Below are 25271 nucleotides of genomic sequence, written 5' to 3'. Positions count from 1 at the left end.
TCAAACAGAGAATATCTGCATTTACACTAAACAACTATTCTTTGCTTGTCTGTACAATATTACTCCCAATATAATCTGTAGTATAAATAAGATAAGACCTGAGGGCATGACCTTTAACCTTCAGCCATGTTGAATAGGTACACAGTGTAACTGAGTCAATCACTGTGTCAACATGGTTACCTAAAAATAATTTGAGGTAACTGAGTTGCTCTTGCCGAGATTAGAACACTCAGCAGAATAAGCTTTGACACGGTGCAGCTGTCTGATTACATCTGTACGGATATACATGTAGAAACATGCAAACTGTTAAAAAGTTCCTTATTAGTAAATATCATTAGGTATGTAGATTACTACAAGTTGAGAATATACGAAAATCCATATTGTTCTAATCTGGTTCTGAATGAACTCAATTTTAAAAGTCTAAATTACATATTGTTAATTTAAAATTATCAAATACAGTATATTTCCACTCATACAGATGCTGTTTGGTGCAGTCAATTTTTGCACTGATGCATTGGTTTGGGAAGCTCTACACCAAACACTCTCATTGACACTGCATGTGTCTGTCAGCTACACCAGTGTTCACACATGTCACATTATCAACAGGTTACTGTCAGTGCCAGGGGGTTATTGAACCTGATGCTTGACACTGACAGCTGTAAGAGCCAATCGCATTTCAGGTAACTGAAGTGAATTCTTTGTCAAATATCAAAGTCCCTTTGTTGGAATTGTACGCTTCCAAACCATAATTTATTTAAGTGAGTTATATAAATGTACACAAGATTGTTTAAAGACAAACATAGAAGTATTCAGAGAACACAAAAGCAAAATGGTCTAATACAATATAATATGATATATATTGTATGCAAAAATATGTCAAGCAGGCATAGAAACATACTAAAGATAAACTTACATATAAAAATATAAAACATTCAGAATTGGTATTTAGTATTAACTTTGCTTGTGTTTAATAATTAGCTATCTTCAAACTTATACGCAGAGCAGTTGAGCATTCAATCATCAGTAAAATGATACAGCCAATCATATATCATATAGGTTGGTATGTGTAGCCAATCATATTCCATTTAGACTGGTATGTGTAGCCTATCGTATCCATATAGGTTGGTATGTGTAGCCAATCATATCTCATATAGGTTGGTATGTGTAGCCAATCATATTCCATATAGACTGGTATGTGTAGCCAATCATATCTCATATAGGTTGGTATGTGTAGCCTATCATATCCCATATAGGCTTGTATGTGTAGCCTATCAAAACTCACACAAGTTGGTATGCTGTAGCTAATCATGTATCACATAGATTTATTCACTCCAAACACAACTGTTCAAATATTTACCAAGTTAATAAAGCTAAACAGTTACCTACTAAAAGCAAAATAACATTTATAAGCCAGAGTTACACAGATTTACTGGTATACTTTAATAACAGTTTTAAATACAGTTTAGTTGTAGCATATGGTGTTCGTAGAAGAACATCTTGGATTCTGGTATGTACGATCTCATCCGGCTATCATCACACTAACTTGCTATCTTGGTGTGCTTTGAAATATTTTGAGAAGGACTTAAACAAAGCTTCTTTATTCCCATTTGTCTTCTCAACGCAGGGCAGTATCTGCAACAATATGTAGATTTGAAAATAGAAGTTGTCTTCTCCATGAAATCATTTTCGGTCAAGTCATTGTGAATCACTCAGATATCCTATTTATTTCAGTTTGCCGCAGACTATACATCAACACATGTCTAGACCAAGAGATAAATAATATAACAAATATAGCTATAGAGGGCAATAATAGAATGTGCATAGATGTACATAATATAAATAGAATAGACAAAAATATATAGAAAGAAATAACAGAGTATTCATAGACATAGATGGTAACAATAGGAAATACATGTATCTAATGTAGCTGTAAATAAAAGCAATGAAGCTTGCATAAGCATAGAAAGGAATTTTATAGAACACAAGTAAGAGTTTACATGTAGATCCAATACAGAATATGTAGAAGCACTTTTGTTAGACAGGAACCATGCAGTTGGTTCATAGAGTCTATAGTTTATGCATAGACGAGCACTCCAGAGTAATAATAGAACACAGTTATTATCGATGTCTATAGATCAGTTATAAAGTAGAGAACCTTGAGAGCAGCTTTAATATTCTTCCTGTTCTTCAATCGGTCCATATCAATATTTTCTAAAAGGAATATAATTGTACGCTTGTTTAGCGCCAGAGATAGGCTGAGAGACACATCTGACCAATCACAGGCCTTTTGCTCTTCTTCAAACATGTCATTGGATAAGAAGGCTATTACTTTATCCGATGCTTTCAGGTTGAATGATATTGACTTCGGAGTTGCTGCAATACGGAAAGAGTCTTGCTTCGTTATGATTAAAAGTAGCGTAGCTCGAAGTTGCCAAATATAGACTCAAAAATAGAAAGACACAAAGAGACATGGTGAGACAGAGTGAAATATAGAGAGAGAGACAAGGTGAAACAGAAGGAAATACAGAGAGAGAAAGAGACAAGGAGCAAAAGGGAGAAATACAGAGAGACAGAAAGACAAAGCAAGACCCAGTGAAACAGAAAGAGAGAGAGAAGGAGAGGAGGAAAGAGAAAGAGGGAAAGAGAGGGAGAGAGGGGAGAGAGGGGAGAGGGAGAGAGGGAGAGGAGGAAATATGGAGAGAGAGAGGGGAAGAGAGGGGGAGAGAAGAGGAGAGAGGGGGAGCGAGGAGGAGAGAGGGAGATAGAGGGGGAGAAAGGAGGAGAGAGGGGAAGAGAGGGGGAAGAGGAGGGAAGAAAGGGGGAAGAGGGGGAGAAAGGGGGAGAGGGGAGGGAGAGAGGGGGAGGGGGAGAAAAGGGAAAGGGAGGGAAAGAGAGAGAAGGGGAGAGAGAAAAGAGGAGGGAGAAAGAGGGAGGGAGAGAGGGGGAGAGAGGGGGAGGAAGGAGAGGGGAGAGAGGGGGCAGAAGAGGGAGAGGGAGAGAGGGAGAGGGAGAGAGGGAGAGGAAGATGGGAAAAACCCGTGAAATTCAAAAAGACCCAAAGAGACATAGAGATACAGAGAGATACAAAGAAGCAAGAAGATACACAGTAAATACAAATAAACAAAAAGGGCTTGTAAGAGACAAGGAGATACACAGAAACATATGTTGAGGTGCAGTGCACCATGGAACATGGTGAACCACAAAGAGAAAGAAATGGATAGACAAGGTAAGGCAAAATGAAATATGGTGAAGTGCAGCGATATACAAAGAGAGATGAAGAGCTTGAAAAATCACGAAAACGAAACTTAAAGATATTTTGTAGCTTTGCTGTAGCTTCTGTAGCTTCTGCCTCACCATTCAAACAACGGAGCACAAAGAAGTAGAGAGCATTAGCAAACCATCAAGATAAGACGAGTCCCAATAAGATAAACAAGAAAGAATTAAAGGAGAGAAATCAAACAGCAAAAAATAGTAAAAATATAAATTCAAAAGGGCAAATGATGAGGAGAATAGGGTTATACAAAATGTTAGCAATGAGAAAAAAATTAACAATTTGGGGACAAGAAATAAAGACAATGAAAAAAGTTTTGTCAACCAAAATTACTAGCATATATGGTCTATGATAGATTTTACATTTCCATGAATCTACAAAGGATATATGTGGTAGGCTTACAAGCTCCTGGAGTAAAATCTCTATCAGCTATACAGAGTGAGAGGTTAAACTGGTCTTCTAGAAGTCTTATAGCAGTTGAGACAGATGGATGAGTAATACTCCTATAGATGATGTAGGCATCATATTTATAGTCATCTACAATGTAATATGTTAGCACAGATTTTAATTAATGATGTCAGTTCTGGAAGATGATTGAAACTACTAAATGAAGGCTCGTTGATATAGTTATTGATAATAAACTTTGCTTCTTCTCTATATAAGAGCAGTCATCAAGGAACTCAAAAACTAAGCAGAAATATTAATACAGACATAATATACAGACTGTTTTCCTGTCAATTCCATTACAATAGCATATAGGACAAGGATAATTATAAAATTTCATTAAATGGTAAGAATTAAAATTATAATAAAGTAAAAATTGAAATTAAAGTATAAATTGAAATTATAAAATAATCAGTTATAATCTTGCACTTTGTAGTTTATCATAGTTTAATAAACTATGGTTGTTTATGGTGTAGTTGTTACTATTTCACTAGAAAAACACCTAAATATGACCTAAATACATGTATACTATGAGAGAACAGGTTGCAAAAATGCCTATTATCATGGAGTAGACAACTCATCTAAATACAAATGTTTGACCAGTTGACATAAGCTCAGTTTACGATTTGTACCTTTTTAAAGGAATTGCATGCTTACAAGCTGTCATGTTGCAATACGAGAGAAGGCAACTTCGCGAACTTGCAAAGTTGTTAATTGTCAAAATAATTCTCGGTTTTTATTACTACCTCTTAAACCAGGAAATCTCAATTTTAAGAACTCTCTCCACAAAGATGATATTGTTTTAATAACTATCAGTGTTCAGAGTAGTAATAACAAGGTTAAGATGGTTACATCTATGTAAAATACATAAAACCATAATAACAACTCATATGATTCATTAACTTTCATAGATTATGTTATTCTAGCTAAATACGTTCATCATAAAACTGAGACAAACTAGAGCTATTGAAGATCCTATGAAACCATTATAGAGTAGAACGACAACTCCGGATCTTTTATTGGATATGTATACAACATTATTATGCTTCTTTGCCTCATCGTTACAGGATTAACCTGTTTAGCCCTAAAAAGGAGTTATCACAACTTCGTACTCCAAGTTCTTCCTTATGATGTTTATGAAGACTGCAAACTGATCTAAAGCATTCCTTAACCAAACTACAATGGCAGATGTGGTCCTGCTGCAGGACTGCGACTAACAATACGTCATAATCATGTATCATATGCATAAAATTGTCCTAAGATTTTGAAACAGCTTACCTGAGGCAGCCTTTAGTCTCTGCATTATATAGACTTTGTACCACAGGTTAGCATAAGAGTTGAACCTGACCACCAGGGCTATCACGATGGTGACCAGAACAATGATCCCTGCAAGGGTGATGCCTGCCTTTAGTGACAGTTTGTCTTCTAATTTTCTTCCTTCAGTTGTCACGGTTATTTCTGCAAAGAATCATTTGATAATGTTTCATACGCTGCTGTTACTACTTACATAGACTGTAATCTTCTGTTGCTAATATAGACAATATTTATTACGCAAAGGGAACAAAATTGTAATAGAGTTGGTTTCTACCACTAGTTGTCAGTAGTTAGCGATATATCATTCAGTTCTACGTGTGAATAATCAATGCTGATGTAGCAGTCAATCGTAAGCCAGAAGAAAAAGAAAAATGACAACACATTTATTCCAAGAAAGAAACAGAGAGACTTTATGCCACAGTGATGTAAGTGATGGTAGTACCAACCATAAACACACAGAGATTTTTGAATATTTTTTAAAGATATATATTTTCAAATTGTCAACATTAACCATGTGATAAATACAAAATTTAGATATATTACTGTGACAATAAAGCAATGATTTACAATAACAAAAAAATAAACCAAGTACATGCTTCGTTTAGAATTCTAGGCAGCCCTGACACTTGTGGGTTAGGGTTGCTTTAGCTACATGGAGATGAAAGGCATAACTGCTACCATTGTTTACAATCGTCAGTGTTAGTCTGCCAAAGAAGTTGCCTGCTGTTTTCAGGATCGGATGTCGGAATATCGTCTATTAACAGGATTAATCAGGATCGGAATATTGTCTATTAACTTTCCAGTCTTTGTCACCAGATCAGTAAGAAGAACATCGTCAATGAACATGGTCGATTTGTCGTTCGAATACAAGTAAATTTATTTACATACAGTGTATCAGTATATTAAGTAACTTGATTGACTAACTTCGGAGATAGAAATGATTTGTACTGGAAAAGTCTGCCTGCTTATAAACATAAATAAGACTTCTAGAAAATTCCTGAATGGACATTATACACATTATTACACATTGCAGATCAATTGCGCAATCATGGGAAATACATGATGAGTCATGCAGTGGCCATCCACAGAGTATAATCAAATAAACTACGCAGTAGTCACACAGTAAACCTTGCTGTGTCCACAAATAACATCAAGTGCCAGCAATACAATAAAATTATTAGAAACAAAAGCTAAGGCGGATAATAATACAATTACGCAAACATCTATATCTACCTAACATGTGCAGCTAAGCCAAGTACTGGCAACAATCATGCAGGAGTTTTTTTTTCAATTTTTAAATCTTCCGTATTGTAGAAATAAAAACCTACTATTCGCTGCCTCATACCATCAGCATGATTGTGATTTTTTCACCACTAAAATTTTCTAAAATAGAAAAGGGCGCAATACTCAAAAATGTTAGCACATGATCCTTAAAGAAGCTGGTGTTTCTTAGCCTTAGTCCCTTAGCAATGCCTCTAGATTATGTTCACGTAAGTATTCTCATTGCACTGCAACTGTAGTCCTTCTGAAATGAAAGTAAAATGGTTTCTTTTCTTTCTGTTTTGATGTCTTTCCTCTTCCTGCTATCTAGTGTGTTTGCAGACTGGTATCACATCTTTTAAACCTTTCCTATTTCTGCACCTCCCCTACTATTAAGCAGTGTTTCATGCAGCAGCTATAGCCACGTACATAAACATAACAGATCTGCTTCCTCCATTAGTAGGTACAGATTCTCTCCAAGCCGCCTTTTTGCAGATAAAATCACAGATGGACAATGGGATAAGAGGAAGAATGCAACTATGGACGCTAGAGCCGAGAGCAACTAGTCAAATCTGCTAGTGTAAGTAAAGAAGAGTGAGTAGATCAGAGAGTACCCTTAGTTATCTCCTACATCTTGTTTATATACATAAGTTTACGAGTAAAACAAGAGATGCTGCTAATTTCACCTCCTTATTTTGGTCTCAAGCATGAACGAATGGACTTGTAGAGATAAAGTCATGCTCTTGCCCACTTTGAAAGTGTCCACATTCATTAATGCTGACACATTCCTTCAGGCATCAATCACAGTGACTGTCCAACTAAGCTGAATATGCTTGCCCAATGTACTTGCCCAATGCTTTTCAAAAGGTAGGTCAACTTTTGAAAATACAGGTTACCTTTTGAAATATTTAGTCAATGGCCAAAATTTGCCATATTTTACCCAAATACATGAGATATTCATAAGTACATGTTCATTCTTTGGATGATTTCATTCATCACAGAGACAAAATCTGTGTCTGACTGCCAGCATTGAGCTGTTAATAAATTGTATGAATTGAGTTTAAGATGAAAATATCCAAAGCGCTTCCCACTTTTATAGTTACTCAGTAAAATTAACAGGCAATATTAGAGTATGATTAGAAGATTTCATTGCTCATCTGGTAAACATTCACCGATGTACATTAGATAGTGTCAATATACTGAGAAGTTACTCGAGCTTGGCATAAGTATGATTGATTTAGGTATTCCTTGCTGATGTTCCATATTGTCACATTAAAGCTGACATCGTGTCCACTGTAAAATATGATGTTCATTGAGCAATCAAGCTGACCGCAAGCGGGATGTAGAATTGTTATAATTGATAAACAGAAGGTACGATGTATCTTATAGTATACAACAGGAGGTAGACTGTAAACTATAGCATACAACAGAAGTTAGACTGTATATTATACGTAGTATACAACAGGAAGTACACTGTATATTATAGTATACAACAGGAGGTAGACTGTATATTATAGTATACAACAGGAGGTACACTGTATATTATAGTATACAACAGGAGGTACACTGTATATTATAGTATACAACAGGAGGTACACTGTATATTATAGTATACAACAGAAGGTAGACTGTATATTATAGTATACAACAGAAGGTACACTATATATTATAGTATACAGCAGGAGGTAGACTGTATATTATAGTATACAACAGGAGGTACATTGTATATTATAGTATACAACAGGAGGTAGACTGTATATTATAGTATACAGCAAGAGGTAGACTGTATATTATAGTATACAACAGGAGGTAGACTGTATATTATAGTATGAGAGTGTTCAAAATTACAAGGCTTTTCTTATTTGAAGTTGGGAAAAATTTAGTAAGTGCAATCTTTCCTGGCGTATTCGTGTTGCCTTGACGATACCATCAGTTGTGGTGCACATAGTCAATGAGAAATCGTAGAGAGGATGACTCCAACATATAGTGATATAATGTGATACAAACTATCAACTCACGATTTCTCTTTAAACAAAATTTTAATAAACAATGTGCATGACTTATACAGGGTCTGGGTAGGTCTATGTGTGACTCATACAATACAATGTACAATGTGGACAACTCCAGAAATCATCTTGCATATAAGCAAATTAAAACATCAACTTTAATATGTTTCATAAACAACAAGCTATGATGCTAGTAAAAATACTTTAAACATGAGGCTATGTTTCTTACTGTTGATATTATAGTAAGATTCCTTGTAACCTAAGGAGTAGTACATGGTAAGATAGATAAATACTAAAACATAAATGTACATCAACAGTAACATATCTATCACTGGGCCAGTAGTTCTATTATACTTGTATGACTTTTTGAAATCCGAAAATTTGGCTATTTTTATCATTTAGATTTTCCCTAGTTATTAAGTTAAAATGCAAACCCTACTGAGGTTGGATTTACGAGAGTGAGGGTCAGATTAAACTAACTACAAGTTAACATACTAGTAGTCAAAGTAGGTGAAGAGAATAAGTGCAGTATAGTGGAGATATTTATAGGGAAAAAAATCCCAGATAAGAAGAAAAGCCGTTTTTATATTATTGAATGCTAACCGTAGTCAACATACTATATATCATTGTAGGAGTGACTTATTTCTCCTGGTTTCTCCTTTAGCTCCGTGTGATTTCCTATCAGGATTTGTACCTGTCGGTGCTGTTGTGGTTCCCTTTCATCATAAGTCACTTGACAATGTATGTGTAAATCATCACCTTTATTCACACACTCAGGTGCCTCAAGTTTAACAAGAGCTGGATATTGAGATGCAGGAACGGCTACAAATTCAAAACATAAAGTTAAGCAATAGACAACAGAGTAAAGAAATGTTTACTTCGCTGGGTAATAGAAAATATAACGAATTAATAACACTTTTAGAATACCAATATTATTATTTGTTTATTACTTACCAATAAAATATTAATATTAATGTACTAATATTAATTTTAGCTAGTAGAGAGTTAAAGGTTTCAATAGCATCAAGTTCAACTAAACATACTTTCAGACTACTAGTATTTACTTTCCTATAGTGGTTTAGTTAAGAATAAAGGCCAGATCTATTCTAACATCAACGACATCTATTTTTCTGAAGTACTTCGTTTGCTTGTGATATACAGATATATACAGATTGTAGTACTTTTTTGAAGAAGTACTCAGTGTACTTCTTTCTCTTGTTTAGCGAAAAGGTAGAATGTGTCAAATCTTAAAGGCTGCGCGACGTCATAACTTATCAACGTAAGACAGTAATTGTTTTGTAGTCGTTGGTTTATATACAAACTTATTTTAAATATGCCTCCCTGAGTTATGTCTGTTTACTGAAGAGATATAGTCATCATATCATTATGTTTCCTATTAAGCTGATATGTTTTAAGAATGGAAATGGAGAAAATTAAGGAGCCTTTGATGGGTCGACAATATCATTTAACAGCTGTGCCTGCTCCTATATGTTAAACTAGCTCAATTTGATAAATTAGCTACGTCCGAGTGATATTCTATAACTGAACTGTACTATTCTTACCTCCTTGAAATAAGAATACTATTATATTGTGCGATATCTTCTCTTGTTCATCTGTTGAATAAGCATCACAGGTAAAAACGCACTTGTAAAATGAAGTGGCTGAGTCTTGCCTGCAGTCATGCTCATCTAAAGAGTAATAGTGAAGGAATTCTCGTGTTGTATCATTGTTATATCCATAAAATCGTCCACTTCTATCTTCCAAAGCTTCACCGTCTTTATACCTGAAATTATTGAGATGACTGATTATTACAGATATATCTGGAGTTATCTATCCATAGTTAGAATGACTGATAAGGAGATAACTCTGCAGCATTGCATTGACTAGCTCTCAACCTTGTAAGTTAACTATAATAATATAAAATAATAATAAGTATCGTCAAGATTAGCTATTCTTGATATCCAAAAAATATGTTCTAAGAATGTATAAGATAAACACATTTTGATCTATTTAGCAGAACTACAGCTAACCTTCTACACATTAAAAAATTTTGGTTTCCATAACAACTGTGTATCTGCTGCTTGATATTTATCATAATAGTCAACAACTAAACAAGGCGATTTTGAATATTTTTAAAGAAAATACAAGCCAGTTCTTACACTACAGGTGAAAAAAGTCAAAACTAACTTGCTTATATTTCCAACATCCTAGCACATTGGCATTGTAATAAACAAAAGAAAATACAACAGATGTGTACTTCTCGAACAGCAGGAAGTAAAGAGTTGTGTTTTATTTAGAGTCATCTTTGGACTTGACTACTTCTACCAGCTCACCATCTAACATAAGAATATGTTGTTGGACAGCAAGACAGCAAAATCTGTCTGTAGGTGTAGGCATGTACAACTGTCATTATCATAGTCTGGTTCACTTGAGGCTGCCACTGTAACTCTGAAAAGTTAACACTCAGCTGTTTTACAATGTATGAACCTTGCCATTTGTTACTTGTTATATTGGAACTAAAATAACTGCACTAGTACCCTCTTCATAATATTTATTTTACACAGAACTGTTATTGACATGAATCTATTGACCGGTGTGTTGGTGATATGTCTCTGGTTACATCTGGCTTTTGCACCTTTTATATCTGCTAGATATCTGTTAGATAGTAATCATGAAAAAATTATAAAAAACCTAGTAAAAACATTATGCTTACTATAGTAATAATAAGAAAGAATAATTAAAAGTAACCTTTTATGTTTATAATATTAAAAATAATAATTTTTAGTGAGGGAAGCTACTCAAGTAGCTAAAGTGAAAGCTAGAAGTACTACTGAAGTACTACTTTGGTAATAACAAGAGGAAAGAAAATAGAGGATACAGGTGTCAGTATGGCAGAAGGACAGATGTTGCCAGACTAAGAAGACAGTTCCTATAAGTACCTAGTAATACTAGAGACAAGTGAGTTCAAGATGGAAGATATGAAGGTGTCAGTATGGTGGAAAAACAGGTGTTGCCAGACTAAGGAGACAGTTCCTATAAGTACCTAGTAGTACTAGAGACAAATGAGATCAAGATGGAAGATATGAAGGTATAGGTTAGGAAGAATAATAAAATTGCTTGAGTCAAAACTGAGTAGATGGAATATAGTTAAACTATGAACTTTATAGGCAGCCGCAGCAGTGAATTACACAGCAAGAGTAGTTGATTGAACTGTAGATAGACCTGCACAATTTGCCTCCCCATGCCTATTTAGTTATAGACCTCAACTTCAATCGAACACCGTTTATAACCGACACACATGATGATTCACCACAGTATCAAACGATGCCACAATCACTTGCGGTTAACCTGACATCGAGATCACCTGAACATCCTCATTTCATAAACCTTAATTTCAAACTTTTGTATTGAAATATAAACAGCTTTCGAGAATGGATGTGATATCTACATATATGTAAAGCAAAGATTAAATAAACTCTTCAAGAGAAAATAGTGTCAATTTTCATGGAAGATTCTGTGTATTCGGTCTAAGCGTGCAGGGGCAGTTTTTATGATATGGAAACGGAAACCGCACCAAAAAAACCGGACCTCAAACTCTCACTGTTTAGCCAAAGTTTCTGGTTTTGTCCGATGTTCGAAAATAAAAGATTTGACTCGATTTAATAAAAACTAACCACTACCACCAGATCAAACCAAAACATTGTGCAGGTCCAACTGTAAATGAGGTGAAAGAGCAGGATGGAAAGACAAAAAAACTGATGATGATGAACTATGCAATCTACCTAAAAGTAGATGTAGACAGACTGTACATCAGCAGAAATGTAGAGGGTTGAGGATTGGTTTGCATCGACGAATGTGTGAGGAATGAAGAATACAGCTGGTCAGACTATGTCAGGGAAGTCTCTTTAGACGGAAATTCAGTTTTTGTTAACTTTGTGAAAGACAAGACAACAGGAAAGCAGAAGAGAGAAATTACCACAGAAAGGGTTGAGGAAGGGAAGAGGAAGTCTTGTCATGTTCATTATCCTAGGAAGGTCGGAGAAACACATACCACCATTTGAATTTGTTGAAAACAGGATGCCTGAAGAAGGAAATAGAAAATATACTCTAGCTGATCAAGATCAGGCAATATCAATAATAAATTACAAAGTTACTAACATTATGAGGGAGTTGAAAGCAAGAAGTGTAGGATGTGTGGTGTGTGAGATGAAATGGTGATGCATTCGCTTAGTGAATGAGAGAAGTTAGTGCAGGGAGAATATATAAAACACGATCATGTAGCCTCCGTTATCTACTTCAACGCTAATAGTAGTAATCATAATAATAATATAACTGACAAGAGTTACTGCCATATTGCTCACAAGATTTTGTGAGCAATATGTGACCAGCCTGGATATTATTACTACGTAAAGAGTACGTATGAGTCATTATGATAAAGTGGGAGAGCATGTGATCAGTCTTGCTAGTGACTTTAGTATCAACACCATGCTCCATGTCTAATAATTTTTCCCTAAAATTTATCGTTACAAGCACTATACATTTCTCTAGCAGAGTGGTAAAGCTATCTAGCAGGCAATTTGTCTCTAGAAGCTAGGAGATAGATAAATAATTTTGTAATAGTTTATTATCAATCATTATCAATATCATTATTAGTATTTACTTGTTGTTCTGTAAATGTATACCGTGAGTGTGAAATACATCACGCCATATCCTAAGGTTTGCTCACTTGCCATTGCTGAAGTAGTCTAGCTTAATATCAACAAATATGCTAAGAACTGACAGCTGTATGATTGGTTGCCTCAAAAGCCTGCTTAAAGCATATGTATTGCTCTGTAATGGGCAGTAAAATAAACGTTTTATAGTCATTTAATAGCATTAATCTGCATAGTTTAAACCTCTAGTCACCTTCTACACTACTTGTAATATATGACAGATGAGATTTCTTATAGAGAGATGCGTACGAATTGCCAGAACTTTCTGATGCTGCTTTTAAATAGTGATACTGTTGAGACCAACAGCAGGTGCTCAGCAGGGAATAAAAAATCTAAAGATATATACAAATTGTACAAAACATGAATTGTTTAAAGTTAATTTTGATTTTTAATGTACTGTGAGTCTATATGTATCATCAACAGTACCTTGCCTCTTTTCTCCCTCCACTCATGTACATCAATTAAGCACCACAAACTACTTGTATCTAAAGTGATCCTGATCAACTTTTATTTTATTTCATGAATATCATTTTATTTATCTTATTTTCGTAACTTTGTGTGCAGATGCTTTTACATGTTTTGTTAATCATGAGAAAATAATGTGTTATAATTATTCAGAGTTAACCTGACAGATTCTGGAAGGACAGAAATAAATTAATAGTTTTTCATCTATTACTTATGAGGGAAATCTTTTTTTCAAAATATGAAGAATTCTAGAATTGTGTATGATTCAAAATCAATGAATATTTTATATCCATGATTTACTATGTTAGTTGACAGACTCCACTGCTTATTATAAGACTTTGATTTCTAATCTTAGCTCAAACCATCCTTGCACAACACTATAATAGATTCTATCAAAAAATATCAATATTTTTCTATCATTTGCAAATGTTTTTGATGTTCGTGGTGATCTGACTACCAGGTTGTTTTAAGATTAAATCGGAAAAACTTGATTGCTGTTAAAACACTCAGACCAATGTAATTATGACATCTATAGTTGCACCAACAGAATAAAGACATGTAATCCTACTACTCAAATACAATATCCAAGATCAACCCGAGCAACAATATTAACTAGTGACGTCATTTCACAAATATTTTTCTTGTGAGTGTTTTGACCTCGATTCAGTTTTGTTAACTTTAACCTTGCACTTAAAATCCTAGCAGTCAGATCAACTCAAACATTAAAACAATCACAAATAATAGAAAAATAATTATTATTTCCTATAAAATCTAATAAAATTCAGACAAGTTCATTTGTAAATAAATTTGTCTAAATTTTATGTGCTTGATAGTATAAACTTGTATTCATAGTTCATGATGGTATAAAAAAAAACTTTAAACATAATTTACTAGAAATATTAAATCTGGAATTAATAGAATCGCTGCCAATACAAATTCTTTGTTCTAGAAGTACAATAACCAGAATAAAGGAGAATCATACCTGCAGTGCTATTGCTGTCTGGGCATCGGTTATTTTTATTAATCGCATTCTGTTCTGTAGAAGTGCAAATACATGGGTATAGTATCAGGCACCAGAGTGACAGCAATGACAAAGTCATGATGATTACCTCCAGGTCTGTGTTATCTGTAGAGAAAATGTGTGAGTCTCTATGAATAAAGAGTATAAATAAACATCAGATAAATGCAGACTCATTATGTTCTAAGATTATGACATAACCTCAAAGTTGAGTAACACTAATCAAGATGTACCTCAGACTATTATACAACTCAACCTACTGTACAACTCAAACTACTGTATAACTCAAACTACTGTATAACTCAAACTGCTGTACAACTCAAACTACTGTATAACTTGAACTATTATACAACTCAACCTACTGTACAACTCAAACTACTGTACAAATCAAACTATTGTACAACTCAAACTACTGTAAAACTCAAACTACTGTATAACTCAAGCTACTGTATAACTCAAACTATTGCATAACTCAAACTACTGTATAAGTCAAACTATTGCATAACTCAAACTGCTGTACAACTCAAACTACTGTATAACTTAAACTATTGTACAACTCAAACTACTGTATAACTCAAACTGCTGTATAACTCAAACTACTGTATAACTTAAACTACTGTACAACTCAAACTACTGTATAACTCAAACTACTGTATAACTCAAACTACTGTATAACTCAAACTACTGTATAACTCAAACTATTGTACAACTCAAACTACTGTATAACTCAAACTACTGTATAACTCAAACTACTGTATAACTCAAACTACTGTATAACTCAAACTACTGTATAACTCAAACTATTGCATAACTCAAACTACTGTATAAGTCAAACTATTGCATAACTCAAACTGCTGTACAACTCAAACTACTGTATAACTCAAACTACTGTATAACTCAAACTACTGTATAACTCAAACTGCTGTACAACTCAAACTACTGTATAACTTAAACTATTGTACAACTCAAACTACTGTATAACTCAAACTACTGTATAACTCAAACTACTGTATAACTCAAACTACTGTATAACTCAAACTATTGCATAACTCAAACTACTGTACAACTCAAACTACTGTATAACTCAAACTACTGTATAACTCAAACTACTGTATAACTCAAACTACTGTATAACTCAAACTATTGTACAACTCAAACTACTGTATAACTTAAACTATTGTATAACTCAAACTACTGTATAACTTAAACTACTGTATAACTCAAACTACTGTATAACTCAAACTACTGTATAACTTAAACTACTGTATAACTCAAACTATTGCATAACTCAAACTACTGTATAAGTCAAACTATTGTACAACTCAAACTATTGTATAACTCAAACTACTGAATAACTCAAACTACTGTACAACTCAAACTACTGTATAACTCAAACTACTGTATAACTCAAACTACTGTATAACTCAAACTACTGTATAACTCAAACTATTGTACAACTCAAACTATTGAACAACTCAAACTACTGTATAACTCAAACTACTGTATAACTCAAACTACTGTATAACTTAAACTACTGTATAACTCAAACTACTGTACAACTCAAACTATTGCATAACTCAAACTACTGTATAAGTCAAACTATTGTACAACTCAAACTATTGTATAACTCAAACTACTGAATAACTCAAACTACTGTACAACTCAAACTACTGTATAACTCAAACTACTGTATAACTCAAACTACTGTATAACTCAAACTACTGTATAACTCAAACTATTGTACAACTCAAACTATTGAACAACTCAAACTACTGTATAACTCAAACTACTGTATAACTCAAACTGCTGTATAACTCAAACTATTGCATAACTCAAACTACTGTATAACTCAAACTGCTGTATAACTTTAACCATTGTACAACTCAAACTACTGTATAACTCAAACTACTGTATAACTCAAACTATTGCATAACTCAAACTGCTGTACAACTCAAACTACTGTATAACTTAAACTATTGTACAACTCAAACTACTGCATAACTCAAACTGCTGTAGAACTCAAACTACTGTATAACTTAAACTACTGTATAACTTAAACTACTGTACAACTCAAACTACTGTATAACTCAAACTACTGAATAACTCAAACTACTGTACAACTTAAACTACTGTACAACTCAAACTATTGTATAACTCAAACTACTGTATAACTCAAACTGCTGTATAACTCAAACTATTATACAACTCAAACTACTGTACAACTCAAACTATTGCATAACTCAAACTACTGTATAAGTCAAACTATTGCATAACTCAAACTGCTGTACAACTCAAACTACTGTATAACTCAAACTACTGTATAACTCAAACTACTGTATAACTTAAACTATTGTACAACTCAAACTACTGTTTAACTCAAACTACTGTATAACTCAAACTACTGTATAACTCAAACTACTGTATAACTCAAACTACTGTACAACTCTAACTATTGCATAACTCGAACTACTGTATAACTCAAACTACTGTATAACTCAAACTACTGTACAACTCAAACTACTGTATAACTCAAACTACTGTATAACTCAAACTACTGTATAACTCAAACTACTGTATAACTCAAACTATTGTACAACTCAAACTACTGTATAACTTAAACTATTGTATAACTCAAACTACTGTATAACTTAAACTACTGTATAACTCAAACTACTGTATAACTCAAACTACTGTATAACTTAAACTACTGTATAACTCAAACTACTGTATAACTCAAACTGCTGTATAACTTTAACTATTGTACAACTCAAACTACTGTATAACTCAAACTACTGTATAACTCAAACTATTGCATAACTCAAACTGCTGTACAACTCAAACTACTGTATAACTCAAACTACTGTTTAACTCAAACTACTGTATAACTCAAACTGCTGTACAACTCAAACTACTGTATAACTTAAACTACTGTATAACTCAAACTATTGTATAACTCAAACTACTGTATAACTCAAACTGCTGTAAAACTCAAACTATTATACAACTCAAACTACTGTACAACTCAAACTATTGCATAACTCAAACTACTGTATAAGTCAAACTATTGCATAACTCAAACTGCTGTACAACTCAAACTACTGTATAACTCAAACTACTGTTTAACTCAAACTACTGTATAACTCAAACTGCTGTACAACTCAAACTACTGTATAACTTAAACAATTGTACAACTCAAACTACTGTTTAACTCAAACTACTGTATAACTCAAACTACTGTATAACTCAAACTACTGTATAACCCAAACTACTGTACAACTCAAACTATTGCATAACTCGAACTACTGTATAACTCAAACTACTGTATAACTCAAACTACTGTACAACTCAAACTACTGTATAACTCAAACTACTGTATAACTCAAACTACTGTATAACTCAAACTACTGTATAATTCAAACTACTGTATAACTCAAACTACTGTATAACTCAAACTACTGTACAACTCAAACTACTGTACAACTCAAACTATTGTATAACTCAAACTGCTGTATAGCTCAAACTACTGTATAACTCAAACTATTGTATAATTCAAACTACTGTATAACTCAAACTACTGTACAACTCAAACTATTGTACAACTCAAACTACTGTATAACTCAAACTACTGTATAACTCAAACTACTGTATAACCCAAACTACTGTATAACTCAAACTACTGTATAACTCAAACTACTGTACAACTCAAACTACTGTATAACTCAAACTACTGTATAACTCAAACTACTGTATAAGTCAAACTATTGTACAACTCAAACTATTGTATAACTCAAACTACTGAATAACTCAAACTACTGTACAACTCAAACTACTGTATAACTCAAACTACTGTATAACTCAAACTACTGTATAACTCAAACTACTGTGTAACTCAAACTATTGTACAACTCAAACTATTGTACAACTCAAACTACTCTATAACTCAAACTACTGTATAACTCAAACTACTGTATAACTCAAACTACTGTATAACTCAAACTACTGTATAACTCAAACTACTGTATAACTCAAACTACTGTACAACTCAAACTACTGTACAACTTAAACTACTGTACAACTCAAACTATTGCATAACTCAAAATACAGGATAATTTAATAGGACAATTCAAACTAATGAGTCACTCACACAGGTGCGCAACATTGCATCATGAGATGATTAAAATACAACCAAACTAACAATAAACTTAAAATTTGAAAAGTATTAAGGAAAAGAATTCAAGCATTAAACTTTTTGGAAAATAACAAAATTTTTTTAGCAACAACAACCTTAATTTATAGATGTTTTCTTTTGCTGCTAGGTTATACGAGCTACTGTTGTATACACCCTGTGGACAAACACGATATACAATTTTCTTAGACTAAGATGTTTACCCATATTTACCTATCGTGTTGTAAACTAATTAATATATTCAGCGATGATATGGCTGTTCTGTTCTCCGCTGTCGTAAGCCAAGCAATGTAACTAATAATCACTTATTTGAGCATTAGAGCTAGGAAATGGAGCAGAACCCGTTAGCATTGCCATAGATTTAAGAAAATATTTATGATATGTTGGCTTTACTCACCACAGCATGACATCAAAGATGTTTATAAGCTTGACATTCTTTCATGTAAAGTTATCAGAGCAGAAAATGAGAGTTAGAGAGGATGATGATGCTGGCTACTTACAGCCCTAACAGTTATGAGACTTACTATAGGAACTTCACAATATGTGAGACTAACACTAGCTCTGTCAACGTATACATGTTAATAGTTTGAAACAACTTAGTTTAAAATACAGTACTTTTATAACTAACAACAGTTTGTAGCTCTTCTGATACAACTAATTACATAATCTTGGCTTGAAGATGAACTTATAACAAATTTTAGCTGATTTTATCAGAAATTATCAGTATTTTTCTGTCTTTTGTGATTTTTTTCATCGTTTGAGGTGATCTGACTGCCAAGATGCTTATAGATTACAATCAACCAAACTTAATTGTAATTAATACGCTCAGACCAAGTGTATATAGTTGCAAAGGACCGACAGAATAGAGAAACGTAATGCTGTATTATTGTTGTGAATGGTTTAACCGAGAGCAAGTTCTATCGATTTTAATTTTAAAGCATCTTGACAGTCAAGTCATGTCAAACAACAGATACAACCGCTAATAATAAAAAATACTCATACTTTGTCATAAAATCTATTAACATTTTGGGTCCATTCAACTTGAAAAACTTTTTTATAACTCTTTGTGTACCTTCAGCTCTTTAACTTCCTGTTATATTACTAGTTTTAATAACTAGTTGGTAAATACTGAAAAGTTGAAAACTAACTGCTTGTAGTTGAGCTATTGTGAAGAGACTCTAATGAATACAGGGAAGTTAATGGTGTGCTATCATTTGCATCATTGCATCATCATTTGATTATGATATGTCTTATTTGACTGTACTCTGTCATAATGTTCATCATGCACTTAATTTTATAGCAGCATAAAATTTTGACAAATCCTACGATATTCTTCTTGCCTCATGATATTTTAGCTAATTTTTGTTTATGCATCGTTTTATTCTGTATTTGCTTCATTAATGATTTATAAATGTGACCTCATCTGATTGGCTGGAGCAAAATAAGTTGATCTCTTGATCAAGGTTGTACGAGGAAGAGAAACGAACAACTTAAGGTCCTTCATAATGACCTTGAACACAGGATAGCTTCAGTACTACCAAGTGGAAGCTCACCATTGTCAGAGAATTGAGTCTATATATCTGAGTGATAACTCAAGTATAACAAGGCTTGATTATTTTGAGTTTTATGAAGTTTTATCAAAGATTTTTACTTGTTTCTATGACTAGGTATTTGTTAAATAATACTTAGTAATGTTTATCTGAATAGGGTGAGATTTAGTTAACTCTATTGTTTCCCATTCAAGTGTGTCCCTTGTTATGTGTGGCTATTTTAGCATTAACAAGTGAGAGAAATGATTTTAATATAAACAAAATGGAGATTTCTAGAAGTAATGAATTAAACGCTGTCTGTGGTATAATACAAACCAAATGAGAATTATATTACAATCACTTCTGTGTAGAAAGGTGGAGCTCATGTATTTACTAGTACAACTCCAATCTCTTGCATAAGGATGTAACCTCTCATTAGCTTTACAGAATGATAAGAAATGTAGGACATTTCAAAAAACCTCAGGGTTTGTAAAGGAGAGATCATATCTGATACACAAAGTCTGTACTTCTTCTTATTGGGTAACTCATTGACCAATTGACTTTTGGAGTGTATATCCAGCTTATAATGACTATTTCCTTGTTATAATAAAAATAGTTCTTGCTAATAGATTCATGATAGAAATGAAAACAAAGTAAAGAAGTAAACACTAGTAGTACAAGCAGCAGTAGTAGCACTTGTACTACTAGTAATATTACTGCTGGACATCGACAATAGTATTACTAATACTATAACTTGTACTATTAGTAATATTATTGCTGGATATCAACAATAATATTACTAGTAGTATCACTTGTACTACTAGTAGTATTATTGTTGATATCCAGCAATAATTTTACTAGTAGTACAAGTGATACTACTAGTAATACTATTGTTGAAATCCAGCAGAAATATTACCAATAGTACAAGCGATACCACTAGCAATAGTATTGTTGATATCCAGCAGTAATATTACTAGTAGCACAAGTGATACTACTAGTAATACTATTGTTGATATCCAGCAATCGTATTACTGTAATTCAAATTACAGTTTGCAAGTTTTTTCTTAGAGTTATGCATGCTGTGGAGCAATGTAATGGAATCATTGAAATATATTTCTTTGTACTGTATTGAATTTAAATTAAAACTCTTTTCTGTTATGGTGGCACATGACAAAAAACTTTTAACTCGCTTTGACACGTTAACTAGAGTGGAGTTTCCTGTCCATACCTTGTAGTGACTAAATCAGTGATAAGGCTTACCGTTGCCGCAAATGAGAAAATGATGAAAGATTTTTTGTGTCATATTTCTGCTCAGGCTTTGCACATGTATAGTGTTTTATAGAACCCACCAGAAGGAGTTGGATAGGCAAAGGTTATTTAATAAAAAAGCACAACTTCTCTGGTATTTTCAAAATCAGTAGTGCCAATGTTGAAGGGGTTTATGGCTAAATCATTTCATTCTCTTGTAGCATATAGATCAATATATTTTTATAAAATTTATGTAAAATATATTTTATAACATAAATATAACTTATTAAAGTTAATTTTTTTACAGTTTATTTGTAACTTAAGTAATCTTGATAAAAAATATTCGCTTTTGACTAGCAAGTGTGATCAATGATATACAGCCCCCAAGAATAGGCAACCGCTATCATATGGGCGGGGTTTAATATTGTGCTCTGTTAGGATTGCGCTAGCCTGGGTTTCGGAGCTAAAACAATTATCGCGGGGCGGTCGCGTTAACTTGTTAGGTTTTGAAAAACAGGACTCGCTGTAATGATGTCATTAGCTCATTCAGTCAGTAGGCCCAGCGGTTCACAATGGCAAACCTTGAATTTCTACAATGTAGGGGTAACAACTAACTAAAAATAGATTCATGGAAAATGAAACATGACAAATTATCTACTTTTATTAATTTGGAAGTTGGTAGGTGTCATAGTATATGCTTAAAGTTAAATGAAATTAACCCACACCCGAACAATGGCCTTTTTTTCCTAGTTTTTTATTAGTATTTTGCCACCCCTAATATAAAATGACAAAGTATTTCATCGTGGTCACATTGTTTTACTTGGCCAATAAGATGGGACCGCAGGCAAAGCTGTGGAGTGTAGTTTTCATACTCAAAATCAAAATATAAAACCGAATTTGGGCTATTTTACGATCGCAACTATTAATATTGCGAATGCTTGTGAATGACAACTGACTGATCATAACTGTCACAAACTCGGGCAACCATGTTTATTTGACAACAAAATGAAACCAAACAGATCAGTAAAATAACCACTATTGTTCATAATATTTGTAAAATTACAAGTGGCTTTATTCAGCATATTTGTTTGTTCGGATGCTGTGTTTGGGTTCAACCCAACAGAGCTCGATCATTAGGCCCCGCCCACATGATGCTCGTCGCCTATTATGGTCAGGTATAATTGCAGTGGCTCAAAACCTGGTCAGTTTCTGGGTCGTTTTGTAGGGGTGGAGCTTAATCCGGAAATACAAAAGCTTTAAAGTTAGTCGTACTGAGCCACAGTTAGTCGTTTTCAATAACTGCAACTGTTTAGTTGTTGAGAAATCGAGTAGTTATCTTTTTGTTTACCAAAATATCAAGTAAGCATCTTTTTCAAGCAAATTTTTAATTACAAATATGAGTTATTTTAGCAAATTAACATAAACTGTTTACATACCGGTTTATCGTAGTTTTTTCTTGTTAAAAATAAATGGTAACATGCTCACGAAACGGAAAATGTTTTTTAAAAAATACACCATTAATTATTCTGTATTCGTTTATATTTGAAAAATAGTTTTATGTTTTTTTTCAATATTAATACACTTTTGTAAAGCGGTATTACATGAAATATTGGAAAGTTACGATTATGTTCTGAACAAATAAAATGCACATTAAAACGATTGTTCACTTTGTTACCATTCTGAGAGCCTAAAATGATTCTATTTAATTTCAGTGTAAATATTAATATTAGCATCTCGTTAGACATTGATTGTAAAAATGAAAACAACAGAAGACAACAGTTTTTTTTCTTTACTGTATTTGCTGCAAGCACACACTTTAACAACTAACTTTGTATTACTCCTAAGTCACAAGTGTAGCACCTTTTGAAACAAAGACAGTATGTAGCTACCTAAGGAACAACCATTTAATTGTGTATCTCAAATTTTATTTGAACTTGTTACTACAATGGTGCGTTGTAAGTAGCCCTGCCAGGCCTAGGCTGTATCTCATCTGTTTGGTTCACAAGAAATGTAGGAGAGGAGGCAAGGTAAAGCAAATTTTTGTAGTCTCCTGCAATGCAGGGCAGTTATATTTTTGGACTAAACAGCCTGCCTCTGATCAGTAGTCCTCAGTAGTCATAGTCGGTCACTGCTTGCAATTTGTCTTAAAAAAATTAATTGAAATGCACTACATATTCATATTGCTTCAACCCTAAAAGAAGACCTCAGTGGGTCATCATGTATTCATAACTGACTTCTTGTATTCGTCATTTCATCTTCTATATAGGCCTACCTACAGGCCTCCCGTGCCTGTAATTGGCAATCGTGTCGGTAGGTTATCGAAGCCTCGATAGCTGAATGACATGGTTGCTGATGACAGTCAACTTCTACGAGGAGCCTGAGGGCCTACCAAATATATATTTTTAATTGCAATGCATTTAAGTATTATGCCACTTGTTCTTGCCTCATCGTTAGACGAGGCTGAGCAAGCCATCAAAGCCCATGAAATCGAATATGGCAACAAATTTTACACATACCACAAGGACGGCATATTCAACAAGCATGAAAGACTTTTTGAAGGTAATCTCACACTTTTTCTCCACTGCCTAATTTGTGATCTTGTGTTGAAAATGAACATTTTATACCTCGGATATTTTAGTGTAACCTTGATTGTGAAGTGTAACCTTGATTGTAAATGTAGGCCTTTGCTTGGTTGTTGTGCAATAGAAGTACATGTCAATTGTAGCTTATATGTTTTTATGCTGCAGTTTTATGAAGCCCTTTTTGGTTTGTTTTTGTACCATGTGATCTATGACGTCACAGGCCCTACTTGAAGCAGAGTTGACACAATAATTTTCATCAGTGGCATCAGTTCACTAGCAACTAACACTGGATACACACCATCTACATGTACCTCTCAGCAATAAAGGATTACTCTCTATAGACACTCAACTCTTAAGCTTAATTTAACGAAGTGGATATTCGTGTATATACAGACATGCAGTGAATTACAATCAAGCTTATAGTGCAGCCTTGATTAGAAGATATATATATGGGCTTCAGTGTACAAGCATTGACATGCATTTGAAATGATATTAAAAATCATTGTATATATTAATAACTACAATCAAGCAAGCAATAAATGTATCAAGCATCATATACATGCAGCAGTTAGTTCTCAATTGAGTGTTAGCAATCAAGTAAGGCTAAAAACCTACAACATCTTCAGCCAATGAATCTAAAAAATCTGTACCGTGTTTCTTAATTTTAAAATTTTTATCTGCTCTAATTTAGCAAGGTGAAGATATTTGGAGAGGTAAGAACGTCATTCATGACAGTCAAGGCTATTTATGTATGTATGGCGAAGAAAAAGAGTATACGGTGAAGAAAAAGAGTATGGTTGCATGTACGGCCCCGAAAGACATCAAACCCAGAAGGAAAAGTACAAAGAACAGCGGAGGGTAAGCTACCGGTACACCAAGAATATTTTACTCAGCCTATTATAAGGGATATTTTTGGACAGCAAAACTTGGTCATTGTATGTCCAATATATTTAGACAGAGCTATCCTTCCATGTCTTTGCAAATGCACAGATAGTATAGTATGGATTTTACATAAAGATGATAAATAATATTTATTACTTTTATGGATTTTAATTTGTCTTATTTCTGAAATAGCTATCTTGTAACAAAAGTATGTGTGCACATTTATATTCTTGTAAGACTGAAATCAGAGAATGCAGTAAATCTAAGTCTACACTACTGTGAGGGTTGCGACATGTCTAAGCTGTATTCGATACTTTGCTTTCGGTCTCACAGTACATTAAAGTTCAAAAACAT

The 25271-nt window shown here is 33.5% G+C and overlaps 1 protein-coding gene across 1 annotated transcript; it reads right to left on the bottom strand.

Annotated features, from left to right (window-relative positions):
• Positions 1 to 1156: 1156 nt before the first annotated feature.
• LOC137388225 (uncharacterized) lies at positions 1157 to 23797 on the bottom strand. Its single transcript, XM_068074728.1, has 7 exons — positions 23730 to 23797; positions 9858 to 10078; positions 8935 to 9117; positions 4994 to 5173; positions 3674 to 3808; positions 2156 to 2373; positions 1157 to 1632 (listed from the first exon to the last, which is right to left on the bottom strand). The coding sequence occupies exons 1-7, from the start codon at positions 23795 to 23797 to the stop codon at positions 1534 to 1536; spliced, it is 1104 nt and encodes a 367-aa protein (XP_067930829.1). The 3' UTR covers positions 1157 to 1533.
• Between the last annotated feature and the right edge of the window lie 1474 nt (positions 23798 to 25271).

The sequence above is a fragment of the Watersipora subatra genome, chromosome 2 (assembly GCF_963576615.1).
Source record: "Watersipora subatra chromosome 2, tzWatSuba1.1, whole genome shotgun sequence".
Taxonomy (NCBI): Eukaryota; Metazoa; Bryozoa; class Gymnolaemata; order Cheilostomatida; family Watersiporidae; genus Watersipora; species Watersipora subatra.
This window is presented reverse-complemented; position numbering and strand designations above follow the sequence as displayed.